The sequence below is a fragment of the Oreochromis niloticus genome, linkage group LG23 (genome assembly GCF_001858045.2).
Source record: "Oreochromis niloticus isolate F11D_XX linkage group LG23, O_niloticus_UMD_NMBU, whole genome shotgun sequence".
Lineage (NCBI taxonomy): Eukaryota > Metazoa > Chordata > Actinopteri > Cichliformes > Cichlidae > Oreochromis > Oreochromis niloticus.
The window spans coordinates 17,790,846-17,812,186 of record NC_031986.2 but is presented as its reverse complement, the minus strand read 5'-3'; the positions used below and the strand labels follow the sequence as shown (position 1 = coordinate 17,812,186).

General features: G+C 39.8%; 1 protein-coding gene and 1 non-coding gene across 2 annotated transcripts in view; both read right to left on the bottom strand.

Annotated features, from left to right (window-relative positions):
- LOC100712198 (collagen alpha-1(XVIII) chain) overlaps positions 1-20,588 on the bottom strand; it is a 52,988-nt gene extending 32,400 nt beyond the window's left edge. Inside the window, exon 1 of the mRNA XM_019352040.2 lies at positions 20,309-20,588. Coding sequence (XP_019207585.1) covers positions 20,309-20,384 — 76 coding nt within the window. The 5' untranslated portion in view covers positions 20,385-20,588. The remainder of the gene's footprint in view (positions 1-20,308) is intronic.
- Positions 17,395-17,468, bottom strand: trnai-aau (transfer RNA isoleucine (anticodon AAU)). Its single transcript has one exon. It is a non-coding gene; the product is annotated as a tRNA-Ile (tRNA).
- Positions 20,589-21,341: the final 753 nt, after the last annotated feature.

Here is a 21,341-nt window from a genome sequence, read left to right as displayed (position 1 = left end):
AGGTCCAACCTTTTCCAGATGTGTTGTTTTCATCAAATACAATATGAACTAATATTTTCATTTAACCCTTTCACGCATAGTGAAAGGGTTAAATGTGGACAGCTATTCATAGTCTGTTTTCTTGTATTTGTGTCAGTGTTGATGGTATACTTGCACATAAACCACTACATTTGACAGTGATGTGTCCCTCCATACCCTGCCACCCACTGGTTGTTTAATGCTAATATAGATGTATGACGTGTTTTATTGTAATTATTGTTATTTAACCCTGTCATGCATGAATTATGACAACCTCAATCAGGATTTTTTTCTCAAGTATTTTTATTCATCTTTTCATGCCTAAAGATGTCATAATTCATACATGAAAGGGTTAAATAGTAAAATGTTGTAATATATTTTCTATACTCTAATGTTAATAAAATCTGGATTTATGAGATTTGCAAGTCATTGTATTCTGATTTTATTTACATTTTACACTTTTTGAGTCCCAACTTTTTTGGAACTGCGCTTGTACATAACTCGACAGTTATCATTACAGAAACTTTTGCTTCAATCTTAAAAAATATGCTTTTGTTACAGAGAAGCTTAAGTTAAGATATAAAAATAACAGACCAAAATTATGTTTTGTGAATATCTTTCATCTGTTCATATTTGTCCTTTTTCTTATTGTTTATGACAGCATATCTGGAGACACTACAGATATGCAGATATCCTCATGTTAAAGCGATAATGACAGTTGACAGTGTTTTGTTTCCTTGGGTTTTGAAATTTTCAAAATAAACAAATGAATCACTAATTGAAGACGAGATGGCGGCATTAGCTCATAAGTTTGAGCATTAAACTTCACAATCACGCAAAAATACACTTTTTTTTCAGCTTCTGCAAATTTCAGTCCCTCTCATGGCAAAGCAGAAGGAATCTGGTCGAGTTTGTGGACACAAATCGTTTCATTTTATTGTTACAGTCAGCACAGCTCTGAGAAATAACCCCTTTCAGCTGAAGTATATTTTATGCCTGCAACACAGTTTATTTTCAAGTCTTCTCTGAGTCTCTGAGTCACCCACGAAAATGAAATCTTCAAAACCCTTAAACCCTTGTTGATCCTAACAAACAGATTTTGCCAAAGCAAGTGAGTGCAAAGGGAAGTAAACAGTCAATAAAAACTCAGCTTAAGAGTAAAAATAATATTTTTTTAATATGGTGTGAATGGTGCCCTCTAGCTTCCAAATGTCCACTATTTCCTACTTTAAATTTAAATTTTAAATTGAAGTTTTACTAATGTAAACAAACACACAAAAGGAACTAAAAAAGGAAAATTTGCCCCAAGATTTATTTATTTACTTTTTGTTTTCTGTAATTCATTACTTTGCTTAGCTCATATTGTTGATTTTTAAAAAACATAAAAATACAAAATACACTTCTGAATGTTTTACTTTTTCCTTTTCTCGTGTTTTTATTCAAACAAAAATTTAGCTAGATTTCTAAACCAACTACTAGAGAAAGTTAAGAAGTACTCGGTACTCAGATTACCCCGTGGCCCCCAGGTTCAGATCAGTACACTAAACTATGCAACAGTACAAGCAAGGACAGCAGACTGTAACAACAGAGTTATAACAATGGAAGCATTTTATTCCAGGATTCATACTGTTCATGCAGTATTTTAAAAACTTTTCTACTTTTAAGTAAAAGATCTGGGTACTTCCACTTTGCATGACTTCGTGTTAGAGTGGGAAAAAGGGACAAAAGGAGGAAAAAGGTGGGAAAACTGAGCACAGCAGCTGACAGGCTACAATGGTGAGAATATCAAGGGCACGGTGAGTGACAGAGCAAGAGAAATTATCTCATCTCTCAGGAAGAAAAGGGAAAACAAGGGAGGTTCAGTCACACGGCGCCGATGGCTTCGGTGTGTTTAGCTGTCTGATTTATGCCTCTGTTTTCCCGATAACTACAGTAACCAAAAATTAAACCAGCAAGTCTACTTTCTGAAGCTTTGGGAGGAACATAATCGGATAAACGGCATGAACGCAGCTGGAGAGAGGCTGAGCAGCAATGTGAGGGATGAATGAGAGACAGCAGCTGCCCTCCCGAGAGACCGACTCCATTGCCTCATCGGAGAAAATCCTCGGAAAAAGCACTCCTTCCAGGTTCTCACAGACGGGCGATTGGGGCAAAAGGATTCCTCTCCACCAACACTCCTCCTCCTCCCTTTCCTCCTCTTCTTCCTCCTCCTCCTCCACATGGCCCAGAGTGTCCTCATCATCCAGCATCTGCCAAACTCGGACAACCAGCTGTTACACATTCCAGCTGGTGGACCTCCACACCCACGCTGCATGACACGCTGCCTCATCCCCATCATTTGTGCATTCATGCAACATAACTGCTGCTAACGAACAGTGCTGAGGAACATTAGAGTCACTGGAGTTTACTCTGGTGAAACTTTGCTTTCTTTAATGCATCATTAACTTCTTTATCTTCCTATTTTCCAGAGCAGAACAGCAACAGGAGAGATTATAATCTGCTAATCTGCCTCATTAAGGGGCTCCTGTTTGCACTGCCAAACTAATGGTGCTGTATTTAAGGCTATTAATTGATCATTAGGCCAACCAAATCTAAGAAAACCTGGTGTCTCCAAGTGTCTGATTTTATCAGTATGACCATCCAAAAGTCCTAGGTGTCAAATTGACAGCAGGAAAATCCATAAAACTGACATTTAAGAGCCGTGAACAGGCCAGTGGTTTGTAAAAACCATGCTGTTAAATGACCAGCTAATGTGCCGCTCGCTCTGCTCAAAATCGACAGTGTGCTTTTGATACAGTTTAGAAATCTCTTGTCAAACATAAGCTTGTTTTAAATTCTGCCTCATGTAAAAGTATTCAGCCTACAGTCCACATTCAAACCCGTCCTGTCCAATAAAACTGAAAATGATGATTGTTATGAATACCAAGGACTTAGGAGAGAGCATATTTCTCCCATATTGGCTTCTCTTCATTGGCTCCCTGTTAAATTTAGAGTCAAATTTGGAATCCTTCAAATCACATACAAGGTCTTGACTAATCAGTCCCCATTTATGTTAAAGACCTCATACTACCGTATCACCCCATTAGAGCACTTCGCTCTCGCACTGCAGGCCTACTTGCTGTTCCTAGAGTATTTTCAAGTAGAATGGGAGGGAGAGCCTTCAGTTTTCAGGCCCCTCTTCTGTGGAACCAGCTTCCAGTTTGGATTCGGGAGACAGACACTATCTCTACTTTCAAGATTAGTCTTAAAACTTTCCTTTTTCATAAAACATTTAGTTAGGGCTGGATCAGGTGACCCTGAATCCTCCCTTAGTTATGCTGCAAGGCTGCTGGGGGATTCCCATGATGCATTGAGTATTTCTTCTTCAGTTACCTTCACTGACTATGTGTTAATAGACCTCTCTGCATTGAATTATTAGTTATTATTAATCTCTAGCTCTCTTCCACAGTGTGTCTTTGCTGGAGGTTTCTTCCTGTTTAAAGGACTTTTTTCCTTTACTGTCGCCAAAGCGCTTCCTCATAGGGGGTCATATGATTGTTGGGGTTTTCTCTTTATCTTACAATATAAAGCGCCTTGAGGCAACTGTTGTTGTGATTTGGAGCTATATAAATAAAATAAAATAAAATAAAATTGAATTGAATAGGCTGGATACTGGACTATCTTTTAACACATTTGTGAAAGATCAAGAAAACTGAAGGAAAACACTGGAATTTTGTACAGACGCACTGTTTTTCTTCTGCTACTCATAGAACGTTTTAGAATCTATGCTTTTATTTGACCTTCATTAGGGTGATACTGCACGCTTCTGCTTCTTTTGTCACTCCTCACTAGTAGTTGCAGCACCTTCCTCCTCCTGCTTTGCACCAGTGGGTGTCACAGTGGGTTCTCCAATCAAGAAAAAACTTTCTTAGAAGCAGAACTGCATGTTTGTTTATAAGGCTAGCATTGAAAAACTGCTATTACCTGTTTATTTGTTAAATTTAAATACACAACTAACAAGCTAACTGTGCTTAAATTAAGAGCCACGTCTTGTGTCTTTATATCTTTGCTAGGAAAATATAAATGTTACTAGCTGCAGCAATTTATTGAAGCATTCACAAACACACATATACAGTGTGAAACTCAGTTTACAGTGCTGTGAAAAGTAGGATTTCTTTGCTTTCGCACTTGTTTCAACACAAAATATTCAACAAAGATAACCAGAGTAAACACAAGATGCAGTTTCTAAATACTGATTTCATTAATAAGGCAAAAGGCTTTCCTAACCTACCTGGCCCTGTGTAAAAAGGTCAGCACCCCCCTTGTTAAATCATGAATTACACCTCTAGAAAGTTTTATCAGAATTCATTAAAAACTTTTTGTGCTATTATGTTTACAGACAGAATGACATGCAAATGCTACCAAACACATAACCTCCTTAACGGAGGTAACGAGGAGTGGTTCAAGACTTTTGCACAGTACGTTGTCTTGTTTCTCTACAGTTTAGGGTTCATATTTATATATCTACACTGATTCTTCAACATGCTTTTCTCCATTTCTAAACACACGTCTTTACAGTTATGTGTTTCCGTATTGTGGATGTTTTTTTTTTACTTAACCCGAACCTCAGTGAGGAAATCTGTGCACATAAACCCTTTAAAAATATTAACAGATGACCCAACTTACTTTACATCCCCCTTATTAAAGATCTACAGGTTGTATACATAAATATATTTTAAATCATTTCCCCTCTTTAGTCTTAATCTTTCATTGCACTTCCAAAGGAGGAGTTATACAGTTATACAAGATTCTTGTGTGTTTGAAACAATTTATTTCATAATATCTTTACAATGGACATTATTGTCCACATTATAGTGACTTAACTGTTAGCATCAGACATCACTATAAAGTTATGTGATTACTTAATGTGTAATTCCCTGAGCTGTTGCTTCATATGTGAAGTTAAACTCTAATGTGAGTCCTGTGCACTTAGACGAGAGCTGCTCTCAGAGAGGCCTCTTCATGCACTGGTTTTCAGCATATTTTAATGTGTTCTGTATTAAGTAAGTCTTGCGCAACCCTGACTGTTCATAAAAGTAAATGATTTACGTATGAGTTTTTAACATTTGACAAAAGCTGAATGGTTTATGCATGGCTAGGACATGTTTAAGTACCCGTTTTTACCAATGCCTGGTTGGCTGTAAAGGCTACATCCCCAAGAAGCAGTTTGCCAGCCACCGTTAAACAGAACGCACTACTAAGCACGAATCAGGCTGAAAAAACATGAGACTGTGTGAAGTCAGAAACACGCAAAGGCAACAATGAATACACTCCTGGGAATCGTCTGCAAGCAGTTTTTAGGTCAAGGGTAATCAGTATTTTGCCCTAAAAGTAAGAAACTAAATAACTAAAGTTGATTTATATGTAAATCAAAGTTAAGTAAAAAGAGTTCTGCATGATCAGTGTCTGGGTCTTTTTAGCTTTTCTTGGTGAAGATTTTAATGTTACTATGCACTGTTTTCCCCACTTCTACGAGCAAAGCGTGGAATAGACACCCCGTCCGTTTCACACTTTGCTTCTTCAAAGCCTGAAATGGATATCCATCCGACTTCTTGGCTTTAAATATGTTATCTCCCCCTGTTAGCACTGCAACGTCTCCATTTTACTCTTTAGACAGGCAAAGCATGAAATGGACATTGTGGACCGGCATGTTTGTTACTTTGCCGTGAGATTTGGTTGCTAGGTTTTTGCAACTTTTAGCTTTTTTTGAATAACAGATCAGCTCTGTTTTCACATTTAAACCTTTATACAATAGCCTCCTTAGAGAGTCCATTAGGTTTGATGAAAAAAAAAATCAAACTGCCAGCAGCTGAAGTCCCTCCAGAGCTGGTGGAGACCAAAAGCAGAGGTAAAAGAGAGCAGATACTGGAAAACTTGGACTGGTTCTCCAGTCTAAACCAGCCAACAAAAGGATTAGGTAGGATTTAAGAGAGCACAGCCATCACCAAATCGTCCACCTCTCCACTGAGTTTCATAAAAAGTTGTTGCCAACAGGTGTCGCCTTGGGAGAGGAATTCATAAGAAGAGCAAAAGATAAACAAAAGCAAAAAAATTCAGGTTTAAACCAGCTTATAAAAACCTTTTTTATTTCTATTTCTATTACCAGAGGCACTTTTTGTTGCAGATCTTATGCCAAAGAGATTTATTATCTACAGAAAACATTCTAACTGCAAACACAGTCCCCTTTGGATATATGAGAAAGGTTCTGCTTGCATTGTTTACTAATTTCTTTCCAGCTGACATTAGTAAAATCGTGGTTGAAGCCAGACATACTGAGGAGTACAGTAGTGACAAATATGACTAAAACATTAAAAAATGAAAACCAAGTGCACCAAAAAACACTCATATGTTTCAGCTTTACAGTAATTACAGGCAGTTACAGACTTCCTGTCTGCGTTTTTTGTCTCTCTTTTGTGACAAAGCTCCTTCTTTGATGAGGTTTCTGTTGATTTTCATCAGCAGGGAATTAAAAGCTTGCATCTCAACAACAGACGCATGAATCAAAAGCTACATAAACTTCATAAACTAGAATTCTATGAAGTTTTTACTTATTGTTTTCACATTTACGCCACTGGATGCATCGTTCTGACTAAAAGCCAAGAAAATACTTTTTTTTAAATTAAAAATACAAAAACATCAGGTAAGTTTTTTCTTTCAAATAACACAACCCCAGACGCTTTCTCCGTGTCCGTCATACATCACCATAAATGCCCTGCAGGCTCTCAAACATACGTGTTAACGCTCCCTCTGCGTTCCCAGCACTTTTCATCACCGTCAGCTGTCAGCTGACTCTGACCTGCACAGGGCCACAAGCAGGGTAAGTAAACACACGGCTGCGTTCGGGCACGGTCCCTTTGTGCATTGTGTTTTATTATGTAGGCAGCTGTTGCTTACATTTACACTTCCACACATACATTCGCATGTAGCTACAGCGAGGTGCAGTCATATGTGGTGAGCTGCAGCTGAATGTTGAAGCACCAGTGACATTTGTTCTGCTGTTGCCACATCACACAAGCAGCATTTTCCTCCTAAAGCTCACATGACAAGCATGGTGATTACTGGAGGAGGAAAGAAGAAAACTTAATACCTAAAACTGCATTTCTTCTTTTTATTTCAGGTAACTCTGGTTACTTAAACATGACCACGTGAGAGGTTTGGAGAGGAAACTTCTGCAACAAGCCCCAACTAGACGCTGCTTTGTTTCATGACTCTTCCTAATAAATTTCACGCTTCTGAAAACATTTCTGGCTTTGCCAAACAGCAGGTCCCGAAAAGATGTCAGCCTCACCTTGGCTCGAACTTTAAAGAAAAAAAAAGCTACAGAGGCTCCATTATTGAGCGTTTCGGTGCATCTTTGTCAAGAACTGGGGTCGACACCAAAGCAGGGGGGGAAGAGCAAGACAGTCATCCGTGCTAACTGTGGGAAGCGAGTTCAGTCACATAGAAACACGACACAGCAATTACAAAGAGAGAGCACGAAGTTCCCGGTCCAACAAGATCATTTCATTTATTTATTACACAAAATATCGAAGATGGAAGATGAGATGTGTGAGGAAGAGGCTCAAATGATGTTGCCATTTATGTTGGTGGTCTGTGCAGCAGATGCAAAGATATAAACGCTGGAATAAATCTGCTGGTGACAGGAATGAACTTTGCAGGGTGAGTCAGCCTCCAAATATGGAGATTTAATCCATTAAAATGCAACACCGTGAAAGAAAACTGAGGCCGAGATACAGATAAATGTGTCTATTTCACAACAGAGCAGTGAGATATTAACTTCTAATATGGTGCAACATCTAATTCAAACTTCATATTAGCATTGGGAAAGCAGCATTTTCAAAATTTATGACAAACATAGCAAAATCTTAAGTTGTGATGCAGAGGTAAAGTGCACTAATGTGACCAAATGTGCACACTAAGATAGCATATGTAGTTTTTCTTATCTTCTATCTCAAAGGAATGTTGAATTATGCATTTAAGATGCTAGAAAACCTATTTCTGCTCTGAAGTTCCTTCTCTGACTATAAATTGATTTTCATCTTTATCTTTATTTTTTTAATTGCTGTCACAAACTGAAAGTGTGTAGACTGAAGCTAAAGCTAAACCTCGGACTGAAATACAAAATCTTCCCAAACCATTCATGTCAAATCTTTGTATTCAAAGCATCTTTACTCTAAATCTACCACAATACTGGATAATTGTGTTATTTCTGTATGATTTTTTAAAGTTTTGATATGCCACAATTACATTATGTTAGTCCTACCATCAGGTGTAATGTGATGTGTATTTGTTGTACCTCATGTTAAACAGATTCTGGACCTTAAGAGGTAAATGTTTACTGCAAATAATTAGAACTATGTTATAATATTCTAAATCTTTAAATTTCAGTTAATTTAATAAATACTGAATTTGCTGACTCGGTTTTATTTGTTAACATTCGTCCTTTTGTCTTGTTTCCTCTCTGTTAAACTCCAGAAACACGTCCAACACAATCAGATTTACTCTGAAAATCACTTTGGTCACTTAAAAAAACAAAAAAACAACAACTTTTCTTGCTTATTCATTTCAGTTCAGGTCAACATCTGCAGCACGTCCACATACTTTCTGTCATGCCCTTTCATTGACAGTACTAGACTGGCCCAGCAGATGGCAGCAGCACAGAGGCTGCCGGGCTCACATTTACAGCAGTTTAAAAGCTTTCTGTTCTTCTTTAATAAGATCAGATAAGTACTAATAACTGCATACATTATATTACAATACATTACCAGAGGCAGCTTCAGCATGACTGCAAAAAGGGCACACAGTGCAGTTTCTAAAAATGCAAAAACAATCGCACAAAAAGTCAAATCACCATCATTCTGGGCTTTAAATTGGGTCAAATAAACTCAAGAAGTAATGCCAGAGTGAGATAAGTAAATTTACTAACTGTCAAGTAAACATTAAAAAATTATCAAACTGTAAAGAAACAAGACCAACATTTAATTTAATACTTACAAGTCACAAAAAAATAGGTTTTTTATGGTGACCCTGGCTGTATTTGTTAACGACCTGCTCGCTCTCATTCTCTGCTGATTTAGAAACAGTAACAGGCAGGTAACAGGCCTTGAAGAGCTCATCACCAGAAAAATGGTTTTGGTGGGCTACCATTGGACTGCGGGCCACATTTTGAGAACACCAGCTTAAAAACACTGAAAAGAGGAAAAAAACAAAAAAACAAAAAAAACAAACATAACAAAATCACGACAAAATTTTTGCTCTCGTATGGAGTCAAAAAGTGCAAATATTTTTTCCTCACTTTCTTACGATGCCGATATATTTAAGGTAATAACCGTACTTTTTGGCTAACACTATACTACACTTTTCCATTAGCTGTTTAGAAATTGCAACCGTTTTAAGACACAATGGGTAGCTCCACATCCTTGATTTGGCACCAAATGCCCTCCCAGATCCAATCCCAAAGGGATTTGTGTTTCCTCCCAGGATCAAACTGGCAACCTTTTGCTTGTTAGGTTCCTCCACTGCACTATGAAGGACATATTATCTTAGTAGTAGCAGTTAAAGTAGTAAATTCTGGTTTTAACTGTCCAAGGACTTTTTTCTAGAACTTTGCAGGCTTTTCTAGATGTTTTCTGGCAAAGTCTAATCTGGCCTTCCTGTTCTTGATCATAACCAGTGGTTTGTTGTAAATCTGTTTACATTCACCAAGGTGTCTCTTGGTTTCTAGACCTGGACAGTGATACTCCTTCCTTCTCAAGAGGTTCCTGGAGAGTTTTTCTACTTGTTTAGATGTTGTGAAGTTGATTTTCATTGAAATAATTCTGTGATCATCTACTTTGATTATCTTCTGCTCTCTTCCAAACATTTTGGTGTTGCTGAGCTGGTCTGTGCATTCAGTCTTTTTAACAACGTACCAATGTATTGGCCTCTCCTAAGGTTTCTGCCATCTCTCTGGCAGATTTATTTGGGATTTTCAGTCTGATGACACCCTTCTTTCACTTGCACCAACATCTCTCTGGGATGCCATATTGACAATTTCATTGAACACCTACCAAATGCAACACCTGGAATCAACTCCAGGTATTTTACCTGCCTCATATCTTGTGAAATAATGAAGGAACAGACCTCAACCAGACAAGAAACTGCTTGTTAGTCAATTGTCCAATTACTTTTAAATGAGGAGCGTATATAAAAACAGCTGTGATGCCTAAATACTTCTGTTAAACCACTTGAACTGAAGATTAAACTCTGCACTTTAGTCACACATTGATTGTTTGATTAAAACCCACCGTGGAATCTTAAAAAAGTGTTCATAAACTTATGGACCTAAAACCAACAGCCTGGATGCCCAGGGCTGAAAGAGGTTTGAATAACATCAGGACACAGGTCATTCATTTAACCTGCAGTTAGTCTGATGTGATTTATATCTCAATTTCTAGCAACAGATGGGAGTGCCACAGTTTTAAATGAATTTATTATTTTGTTTTAAATTTACAGTTGAATGCGTTTACCCGCATTTCACTCACCGTTAATGCGGGCAGCTATTATTTTAAAGAGGCTCTTGATGCCAAAAAAAATAAAATAAATGCTCCCACCTGCTTTTTGGAGTCGTACCAAGAAAAACTAATGCGCAAACTAAGAAATCAACTTGTATTTACACGTGTATCTCGATAACTACATTTCACTGTGCTCCTGGCTGCTTTTTTTCCCAGTTATCAAATAACTCAAATTCTCCAAAGTCAACGAGCAGAATAAAAGAAAGTTCCCTGCAGGGCATCTTTGGCAGAAGCTCAGCAGAAATCAACACCCATGACCCCCCTTCCTCTTCCTCTCTCCTCCTCCCCCCCTGCGGTATGTCAAAGTGAGTTTCTGGCACGAACACGAGCGGGGCATTTACAAACATGAGTGGCTGTGACGGTTGGGATTCACAAAGCAGCACGGGAGCTTGAAGGCAACACAGTCGACTCCTTTTTTGGGCAATCCCCAACTAAGGAGCTCTGTTAAAGAAAGCAGGTGGTAAAGAGACATTAAGCAGCGTGGCGTCGAGCTTGGTGGCTCCTCCTGAATGTGAGACAGCAAGAATAAATGAGAAGTGAAGCCTCTAATGAGCTGACTGACAGGAGAAAATTAAAAAGCAATAACCAGGCCTTCTAAATGATTAAAAGTTTTAAAAAAAGAAGAAGAAAATGATTTAACAGCCCACATCTGTGATATTATCTTCATGCCTCAATCCTCGCTGTGGTCTCACCTGCCAGACACTCTGCAGCAGGAGCTCGAGGGGACGTGAACTCAAGGCCTCAAGTGCTGCAGGTTCAAATTCCTGCAACCCAGATACTGGAATTCAGTCCTCATAAGCGCTGTGGCGCTCTCACTGAGTCATAAAATGACAAAGAGCACAAAAGCACTGAGGCACACAAAAGAGAGCTTCTCAAAAACACGATACGAACATCAGACACCATCCCACTCCAACAAAAATACCGCGTTAAGGCCTAGTTTTGGTACTGTTTAGGCAGCAAAGCTGAGGAAATAAGAACTAGTGTTGCTAAAGCACAACATGAGTACAACATGGGATATCAAAACCAAACAGACACAAACTCAAGAAATCTAGTCAAGAAAACCATCCGTTCTGTGTCCTTCATGATTCTTCTGTGCCGCCTTTAAGATGTCAGTTTCATTCACATCCACTACAGTAATCGGCTCAGATGCCCGCCAGTGTTTTGTAGACATCAACCAGGTACACTGGTGGTCCCTGAAGAATAAGTTGAATAAGAATAAGTTTAAAAAACATTTTTTTATCCATCTAAGATGCCAACATGATTGATTTACTGGTAGACAATTACAAGGTAATCAAGATAAACCAGTTATTTTTCTCTACTGTTTTGTGACAGTGTTTTTCCTTTCCAGAAGAGAACTTCCACCGTTCTCCAAAACCCCACTTTCATTCTTCTTACAGGCCACAGCAGGTTAAGTTAATAAAAGCCAAAATGAGAGGAAGACAGACAAGTGATGAACAAGAATCAGAAAACCACTTCAGCTGCTGAGTCGTGTTAAATAAGGTTTCTCACATATGCAGACTTGTGAGTGAGAAAAAAAAACTTTTATTCAGTTGATGCAGGTAATCCAAAGAGCAGCCTTAATTGAGAGAACACACAAAAAGGTGTGCAACATGGACACAGTTTGAGTCCACAAAGAACAGATAAAAAGCTGAGGTTTAGGCACAGAAGGTGATCAGGGAGAGTGGAAACACCAGGGTAACTGTGTACAAGTGAAACTAATCAAGACAACAACAAAAGAAATAAAACTAATAACAAGGCACCAGCAACAGAGGGCTAATAAAAATAAAACTGGAAGTAACAAAATGAGGAGTCACATGACCAAAATGACAAGATGCACGAATACACTAGAGAGGCTAGAATAAACTAAAGCACATGTAACACATATCTGTAATAGTCTATCAAAACTAAGAGAACTAAACTACCCAAGCAATTCATCCATCCACTCTATTCCAATTATCCTCATCAGGGTCGCAGCGGGAATAGAATCTATCCCAGCTACCAACGGCCGTCAGGCAAGGTTCACCCTGGACAGGACGCCAGTTGGTCCCAGAGAGGCAAGACAACCACTCATACTCATGTTCACATCTACGGGTAATGTAGAATCAACAATTAACCAAACCTCACTAATTGCATGTCTTTAGACTGTGAGAGGAAGCCAGAGCACCAGAGACACAAGGAGAACATGCAAACTCCACGCTAAGACACCCGAGCCAGATCGTGGAGTCAAACCCAGGACCTTCTAGCTGTGAGGCAATAGTGTTAACCACCACGCACCATTCTTCCCAACTAAAATCCAAGAACAACAGCCAGATAAAAGACCAAATAATAATGATTAAAATGCCACCAAATAACCACAAAACTCACAGACTATGGCATGGAGTCAGATGTGGATGTGCTTTTAGGTCTAGATTAACATTTCATATTGTAGACCCCCTCCACAAATGCTTTAAGACATTGACAAGTACTCTAGCATCAGCAATATTGTGTTTCTAAAGTGCTTTTCCCCAACTCGTCATGCTGTGGTTTCCACTAAAACCCTTGTGAATTAAAAGATTTGCAGCCTTTGTTGGCAGCTGGCCCGGCCCCCTCTGATTGTTTCAAGCACTGGAAATGAAACAGTGGTTCCTCCTCATGACGCTTCCAGGACAGATTGTAATGCACTAAAAGAAAAATGATGCGAGGCACCACTCATAAAACCCAGTGATGCTTCATCGTAAAGTGCCTTTGTAGCCAGCAAATTGATAGCAATGAGCGAGCCAGCGCACAAAGCTATGATTAATGACCTCTCAGTCATAAACAAGCAGCTTCTGTGTGAGAGGTGGCGTAACCTGCGATTGTGCATTGGAGACATTAGCTTCAGGCAGAGTTCTTCAACTTGCAAAAGCGGTGATGTTATAACAGAAAGCACCTGGAAACACAGGGAACTTACACACTTTTTTCCACCAAAGTTCAAAGATGAATGTTTTATAATCAGCCAACTTCAAGGTTGAGAGGAACAATTCCTGCTCACAGCTGTGCAACTAAAGACCTTGGACTTATTGATAAGTCTGCAGTAACATGTAAACAAGAGGATATAGCAGACAGATAGCAGCATTCATGCAGGAATCTGGACTTGAAAAGAGGGGAAAATGCAGTTCAGCACACAGACTCATATTTCTTAGTTTATGCTTTCCTCAAGCAAATATTAGTAAGACCCAGAAAGGCTGGGAAGCAGATATTGAATTTAATAATATAATGTAGGCTGTGATAAACTCTGTCCCTTCCATGACCCTAAGTTGGATCAGTCTGTAACATGATTTTGTATTCTGAAATATAACCAGTAACTATGCCTACATAATAAATACAGCCCGGTAAAGGAGCCATTGTTTCCTCTGGTGCTAATAAGCTTAAAAACACTATAACAACTTGTCTTATCCTGGTGTTTTTTTGGCCTGAATTTGGTCAGACCCAGCAGAGAATAAGGTGTTGTAGCTGCAGGATGAATAAACTCCAGCAGATCAGCTTCATAAAACAAACTCCTGACACTCCTTGTTCTCCACATCGCCTCAAGGAAATTTCTCCACCCACGTTTATCTGTGATTACACCTTTTGTCCTTTTGTGTGCTTCAGTTTCAGCTCTGCTACATCATCGAGACGATTAGACCTGCACACTGTAACCACTGAAACTTCAAAGCTCTTTTTAAAAAAGGCACTAATGGGTGTTTTCTACCTGCTGTCAGTTATGTAAATGTCACACAGCTGAGGTGAGAGCTCAGGCTGAGGGACGAGAGGATGTTTTGCTTTCCGTCCTCCATCTTTCTGTGAAGCCTATCAGATGTGCCATCTGAAACGGCTGGTCAGAAGCGCTCCGTGTTACTGGGGAATGCTTTGTTTTCCCAGCTGCAGTGCTCGTCCTTTGAGGTGGTGATGATGGTCCCGGCACACTCGGCCGTGGCTCGGTGCTCTCACCTGCTCTGCTCTTTAAGATCTAATCAGCAGACATCCACAAATAGTATGTGAATGTATGGAGGTCCTGGCTTTGGAGTTTGTCCCAGTGTTTGGGACTTGAACATGGCACAAGATTTGCTTCTTTGTGTTGCACCACCTGCCATGTGAACATCTACAGTTTGTTTGCGCATAAACCAAACCCTGACCTAAGCTTTCCATCACCCCAAAGCTGTAGCAGCTTCTAAGAAACAAATGTGCAACAACTCTTCTTTATATCTTGCTAGGAAAACGTGAAATACATATAAGACAAAAATAGAGTTTGTACAATTCAAGCAAGCTTGACGGTCAATATTTGGCAGCTTTCTTGCTATTTCTTTAAGTAGTCTTCAGGAATAGTTCTCTGGCCTTCTTGAAGGACATTCAAAGCTCTTCTTTGGATGTTTCTGCCTTGTTGAGGCCAATCCATCAAATCAAAGTGTTTGGGGTCACTGTCATGCTGGAAAATTAAGCTGTCAATCCTTTCCAGGTGGTCCACGGTTTTTGATGACAGTTTCTTTTTCATTTCAACTGAAGGTCCAGATGCATCTCAGGTTCTGTGTCAGGTCTTTTCTGGACTTTTCTCTGTTTCTTAAGGACATGACTGACACTTCTCTTGTTTCCTCAATTTTTTTAAGGACACACTGCACACCACGCTGTGATATGTCAAGGGTTTAGCTGAGAGCTCTTTATTAATCACCTTGTTGGTGCAAAAATATCATTTTCTACTGGGCAAGATCAGTCAAGATCATGGGCTGAATAAAAAAGACGGGCGTAGCTCCCAACAAGCTACATCCAACTTTTGGTTGGTGTTGAAATTTGCCACATGACTAAGATAAGCCAAGCTAAGCAACTAGTCAAGATATTGTAAATAAAGACAAGTCAAGATAATTCAACGTAGGTTTGGATGAGATAAGTCACGACATGTGAATCAAAGATTAATCTTAATGACACCTATGACAGAAACATGCAGCTCATAAGGTATGATCATTGTGTAAAAAAATAAATCCCCAAATTTTTCAAAAGCACCACAGATGAGGGTCCGTTAGATAGGAATGATTAAAATGTCATGACAGATTATATCTGAAACAGATGAGTCAAACAGTGAGTGTTTATCAGGACTTGACTGCAGCATTCAGTCATTATTGCTGAGATGGGTGTTTATAAATCACATTTAGAGACACCACACTGACTTACAGTAACCACAACTGGTGTTTTCACATAAACAAATGTCTCATTCAAATCTAAATCCGACTGATAAGAGTCAAACAATGATTTAATCTTGATTTAAGTTATGTCTTCACTGCCGTACAGGATGAAAATCTTTGTCGCTAATTATTTTCTATATCAGTAAACAAGATTCAGTGCCAGAAAATTGTGAAAAACGTTGTTATAATGAGTGTTTGCTTGTAAACTCTTACATAAGCTTCAACCTGGCCTGCAGCTATAACATTTAAATGTGTGGAATTCCCACAGTCAGGCAATAATGTTCAACCTGGGCTTGCATTTCACGGGCTCGAGGCATAAACAAGAGATTTCCCCTGAAGTGCAACACAGACAGTCTTGATGGTAGAAATGGGCCTTGGGTTCAGACAGGCTGGTCTAGTGGTACATTTAGAAAGTAGAAAAAAACGTCTAATTATCCCATAAGCTCCCCTGTATTACCCCTGCTTTAGACCCTAAGGCACCTGACAGCTATGTTTACAGCCATTCATTTTGTGCAGCACGGTACATGGGTTTTATTATCCCCTTTTCTTGTATGTAGGATCGTATATGATGGAAAAGACGCAATTTGGCCACCCAGTGGACCCAACTGCTTATATATTATATAAACACAGCTACAGTAAATTTAGGAGGCACTAAATTCAGAGAAAGACAACCAAGAGGGTGTAAATTCTGGAGAATTCACCTTCATATTGATACAGATAGTAAAGTATAACTCTATGATCCTCATTCTTTGACTCGCTTTTCTTCAACCTGCTTTCCCAGAAATCCTGTGAAACCTGCTGCATTTCTATCACATTACCTTTGCTTTTCATTTCAGCCACTAACCTAAAAGTTAGTATTGCCGACATACCCTGGACAAAGAGCCAGTGGGATTTTATATAGTGTTTGTTAGAGTTAGAGTTGTGTAATTGTAAGGAAGCTGTAGATGAACTACACCACAGTCACATGATGATAATGTCACCTGTATTAAGTTCCTGTGATCAGCATGACAGCAATGCTGGTTCAATTGTCCCCAACAATCTCTCAGTCCCATTTAACCACTTGTTGGCAAACACCGTCTTGGGCACAGGCAAAAAGTGTAATGTGAATGTATCTAAAGCGTACCTCATGTACACTGCCAAAAATCAAATCAACATAGCCTATTGAACTGTTGCTGTAAAAATGCCAACTAGTTTCTGGATTTTAGGATTAGTTACGTTGGTATGATCAAAAAGTGCAACTGTGTATTAGTTCTGCTGATGGTTAAAATTTCTCTGATTTTTAAAAAAACATATCTTATAAAACATTGTTCTGGGTTTGTTACCCTGTTATAATACATCCCACCTTTGAGTCATTTCTCACTAATAATAATGTAATAATAATAATGTATACTTTATTGATTCCCGTGGGGAAATTACTCTCTCTGCATTTGACCCATTCACTCAGTGAAGCAGTGGGCAGCCACTAAGCAGGCGCACCGGGGAGCAGTGTGTAGGGACGGTACCTTGCTCAGGGGTATCTCAGGGTAGCCGTTCAGTAGATTCGAACCCCCAACCTTCCGATCATGGGGTGCCAACTCTACCTACTGAGCTATCCCTGGCCTAAAAGCTTGACATGGCCCGTACGGGGATCGAACCCGCGACCTTGGCGTTATTAGCACCACGCTCTAACCAACTGAGCTAACCGGCCACTAACAGACAGAAGGAAAAAAAAGCATGTTCAAATATTAAAAGTTCACTGAAGAGCTCTGTCTTTTTTTGCCAATGTAAGGAAAACTTATTATAGTGAAATCCTCATCGATATTAAGAATTGTAGGTTTATTTTATTGAATTTAGGGCACATTTTTAATAATTTTCTTTTTTATTTATTATAAATCTAAGAAATTATAGTTGTATCCCTAAACTACACGCTCAGTTCAAAGGCCTGGATTCTTCCATGAAGGTAGCTGAAGCAGTTCTGCATATACAGTGCTTTGTCTCTACATGATTGTGCGGGCATGCCTGAATGTCAGCATAATGTTTGGTGTGTGTGTGTGTGTGTGTGTGTGTGTGTGTGTGTGTGTGTGTGTGTGTGTGTGTGTGTGTGTGTGTGTGTGTGTGTGTGTAGCCTGCAGAGGAGGGAAACCACAGCCAGGTAAAATTAGACGAGTTGAAGTGTGTCTGGGAGGGAACGATGAGCCCTGAAGAGGGGAAAATCTGAACAAACTGCATATCACCAGCCGAACACACACACGCACGCACACACACACACACACACACACACACACACACACACACACACCTGCATTAGCCTTAGCCCTTGAACTTACTTGTAATCTTTCCTTAAATACTGGTCTCAAAGAGGAGCTTAGCTGTAAAGTGTAATATTTGTATAAAACACCAGCACACACACACAGACATGGCTGTGGGTATGAGTGAGTCAGAGCCTCAAACTGAAGCCACTGTCAATGTGTGTTTTCACAGAAAGTCATTCAAACAAGTAAAAAAAGACAAAAAACCACAGCGAGGATTAAAACAACTACAAGGAGGTGCAAAATAAGAAAGCAAAGGTCCAACATGTTCTTGGAGATGCAAAACATGCACAAGGAGAAGATTACGATAATGATTAAGTGATTCAACATGAAGCTGTGGAGCTGAGACAACTTACGAGAGGAAGATGTTATGATTATGTTTGGGGGACACCGCTCTGCTGCACCTGGTTGTTACTTCATTAGCTGCGTTTCTTTAAAAAAAGTAAACCTTTAAACACCTAAATGCTATCTTTTTCTGATGAAAAGCTGTTACAGTAATCTACTAGATTATTAATCTTTATTCATCTTTTATTGGGCATTGGTGCAACTCCTGAACTCGGATGATGGGCGACAGGTCGCACACTAGTGTGTGAGATCCTGTTGTAAAGTCAAGCTGAACATTGGACATCACCAGGTTTACAGTTTGAAGGAAGGGGTGGATCAGAAAATCAAGGGCTTGTCAGCCATAAGTAATCCTATTCTAAATCTACAACGCAACTAAGGATGTAACTGGAAGCGTCTCTTAAACCTGCGCTGTAATCTTCCATATTTCCTCAGGTGTACCTCTCGAGAAATGTAAGTACACATCGGGTCAATGGAGAACACAACAATTGGCATGGAAGGTCACAGCGTGAGGTTTAGATTTAAGCGTTAAAAAGCCAGGGCATAGATTTACTGCCAAAGTCTAAATCAAGCTTAAAGGACAACCCTCATTATTATCCATTTATTACTTTAAATAATTTATAATGTCATAAAGATTAGGCTTGTATTGAATAAGACTCAAAACTAGAGCCTGAGGCCATGAACTCATCAGAAAATTGACTGTTGAGGTCTTCATTAAGTGAACCCCAAGGTGATTTTCCCCACAGACTTCTAAACAATCAGACCTCTTTTTGAAACGAGACTGTTGGCCATTAGAGATAATGCCGGTTTAAGGTACTTCAGTACTGGTTTCACTTTTCAGATCCATTATTTTAATAGAGTCTATAATCTAAATCAAGGTGTTTTAGCTCCACTTCCTTTAAGCCGTCTTTGTTCTGATTGGCTGTCCCATACAAACAGAAGGTCTGAACAACAGGTGGGTGGGGTTTCTGTGCTCACAGCCATCGTTGTATGGTTGAGCTGAACACATCAGGAATGTCAGTGAGAGCCAAAAGAGGTAAAAGCTTTTGAAGAAACATACTCTGCCCTGAATATCTGAAGCTATGGCCACGTTTAGAGTATCACCATTGGAGCAGCATGTATGTGACAGAAAATAATCATGGGACCATTCTGAAAATGAGTCAGCGCTGACATTTATCGTCAGACAGTATAAAAGTTATGACTGGCCGACGTCCGGCCGTCACATATTATCTAAAGCCTGGAAACAGAGTCTAGAGGTCCGTAACTGACCGCTTTAACTTCAGGTCGACCTTTCTGAATGCACAACAGCTACACTATCAACCACAGCGGAATAAAGCGTCCCTTATCTCAGAGCTGTGAGGGGCCTTTTTATTTGTCTGTGCCCCGGGGCCCAGCGTCTCATAGACGCCCATGTGCAAAATGGTGCCAAAGGAAGCCAATACAATAAATGCAAAGTCCTCAAATGGAGGAAAGCACCAGCAATTCTTATTTCAGAACAGGTCAGTGCACAATCTGTAGAAATCGCATCCCTCTGTAGTAGGTGCACTCTTACAGACAGGACAGTAGTGCATGCCTCTGACAGCGGAGGAGATGATGAGCTATTCATTATTCCCAATAAACAAGTCCAGACATTCACACCGACCACGATCTCATTCCAGCCTGGAAAAAAAAAACAACAACTCCAAGCTTTCAGGTCACGTGACTGAACTCATTGCTCAGAAATAGTTCATGAAGTCAGAATTAACAGTTGAAGTTACAAAACTGGACGTTTTTGAATGAACAATTATTAGAAACTCCGACATTTTGCACCATTTTCAGGTTTTTAAGTTTTACAAAAAACACTCAAAAGAGTATTTAAACACACGTATGAGAAAATAAAATAAATGCATCCATTTACCAGTTTGCTGAGACTGCGTCTGTGCGGCCACTAGCAGCGCGAGGATGCAGGTCCAGCACCTGTCGCGTGCACGCATCCCTGCGGTGATTATCACTTTGTGAGTCTGACACAGAAAGCAAATAAAATCCCTTCAGACGCTTCGAGGAAGTCGTGTGGTTGCTCTCATCTCCAGCAGCTGGTGGAGGAAAAATAAACACCACCGTGACAGAAGCTTCACCCACCGCCTGTCTACCTGAGGAGGACGAGCGCACCTTTACAGCACAGCACTTTGCAAAAAACTTTCAAGCCGGGGAGGAGAGTCACAGCACAACTTCCACCGTGGGCTTTTCAAAGTAAAAGCCTGGATGAGAACCACTGGATGAGAACACCAGCATGCTCTCAGTATGTCTCAGAACTGTGCAACTGCTAAGGAACATACCACGAGCCAACTTTTAGGAAAAAAAAGATTTGAAACGTTCAGTTTATGCAGCAAAACACAAACAGCAAGCCTGAAACTTCAATGGACACTGTAAGACCGAAAACAAGAAAAATGCAACGTATGCAGCAAAACCCTGATCTTGAGGAAGGGACTTCATCGGCCGCTGTCCAGCCTAAAACAAAAGCGATGGAGCAAAACCCAAAGCCGATAGGCAAAAACTGAGCACCAGATGAGGCTGCCAAACCAAAGGGTAGAAATAAAAAGAATATGTAGAAAAATGCAAACCCTAAGACACCCTGGACAAGGGCCTTGGCCACATCAGCCCAATGCCCACTTTAGACCCAATAATGAGCCGTCTCAACCAGAGCCTAACCCTCACTTCATACCAAATGAGAGCAGACCTCCATATGATATGACTGACGAAATGGCTGCGCTGAGATTCCACCTGCAGGAGTCTCAGCACATGCAGAAAACCAATCTTTACAAAATGGTAGCTGCAAACCACAAAGCTGCCAAGACAAAAACACAGAAGCTCTCCAAAAGTTGAATCTGTTCATCTGGACGTAGCGTTTTGTGGGAGAAACGTTTCGTCACTCATCCAAGTGACTTCTTCAG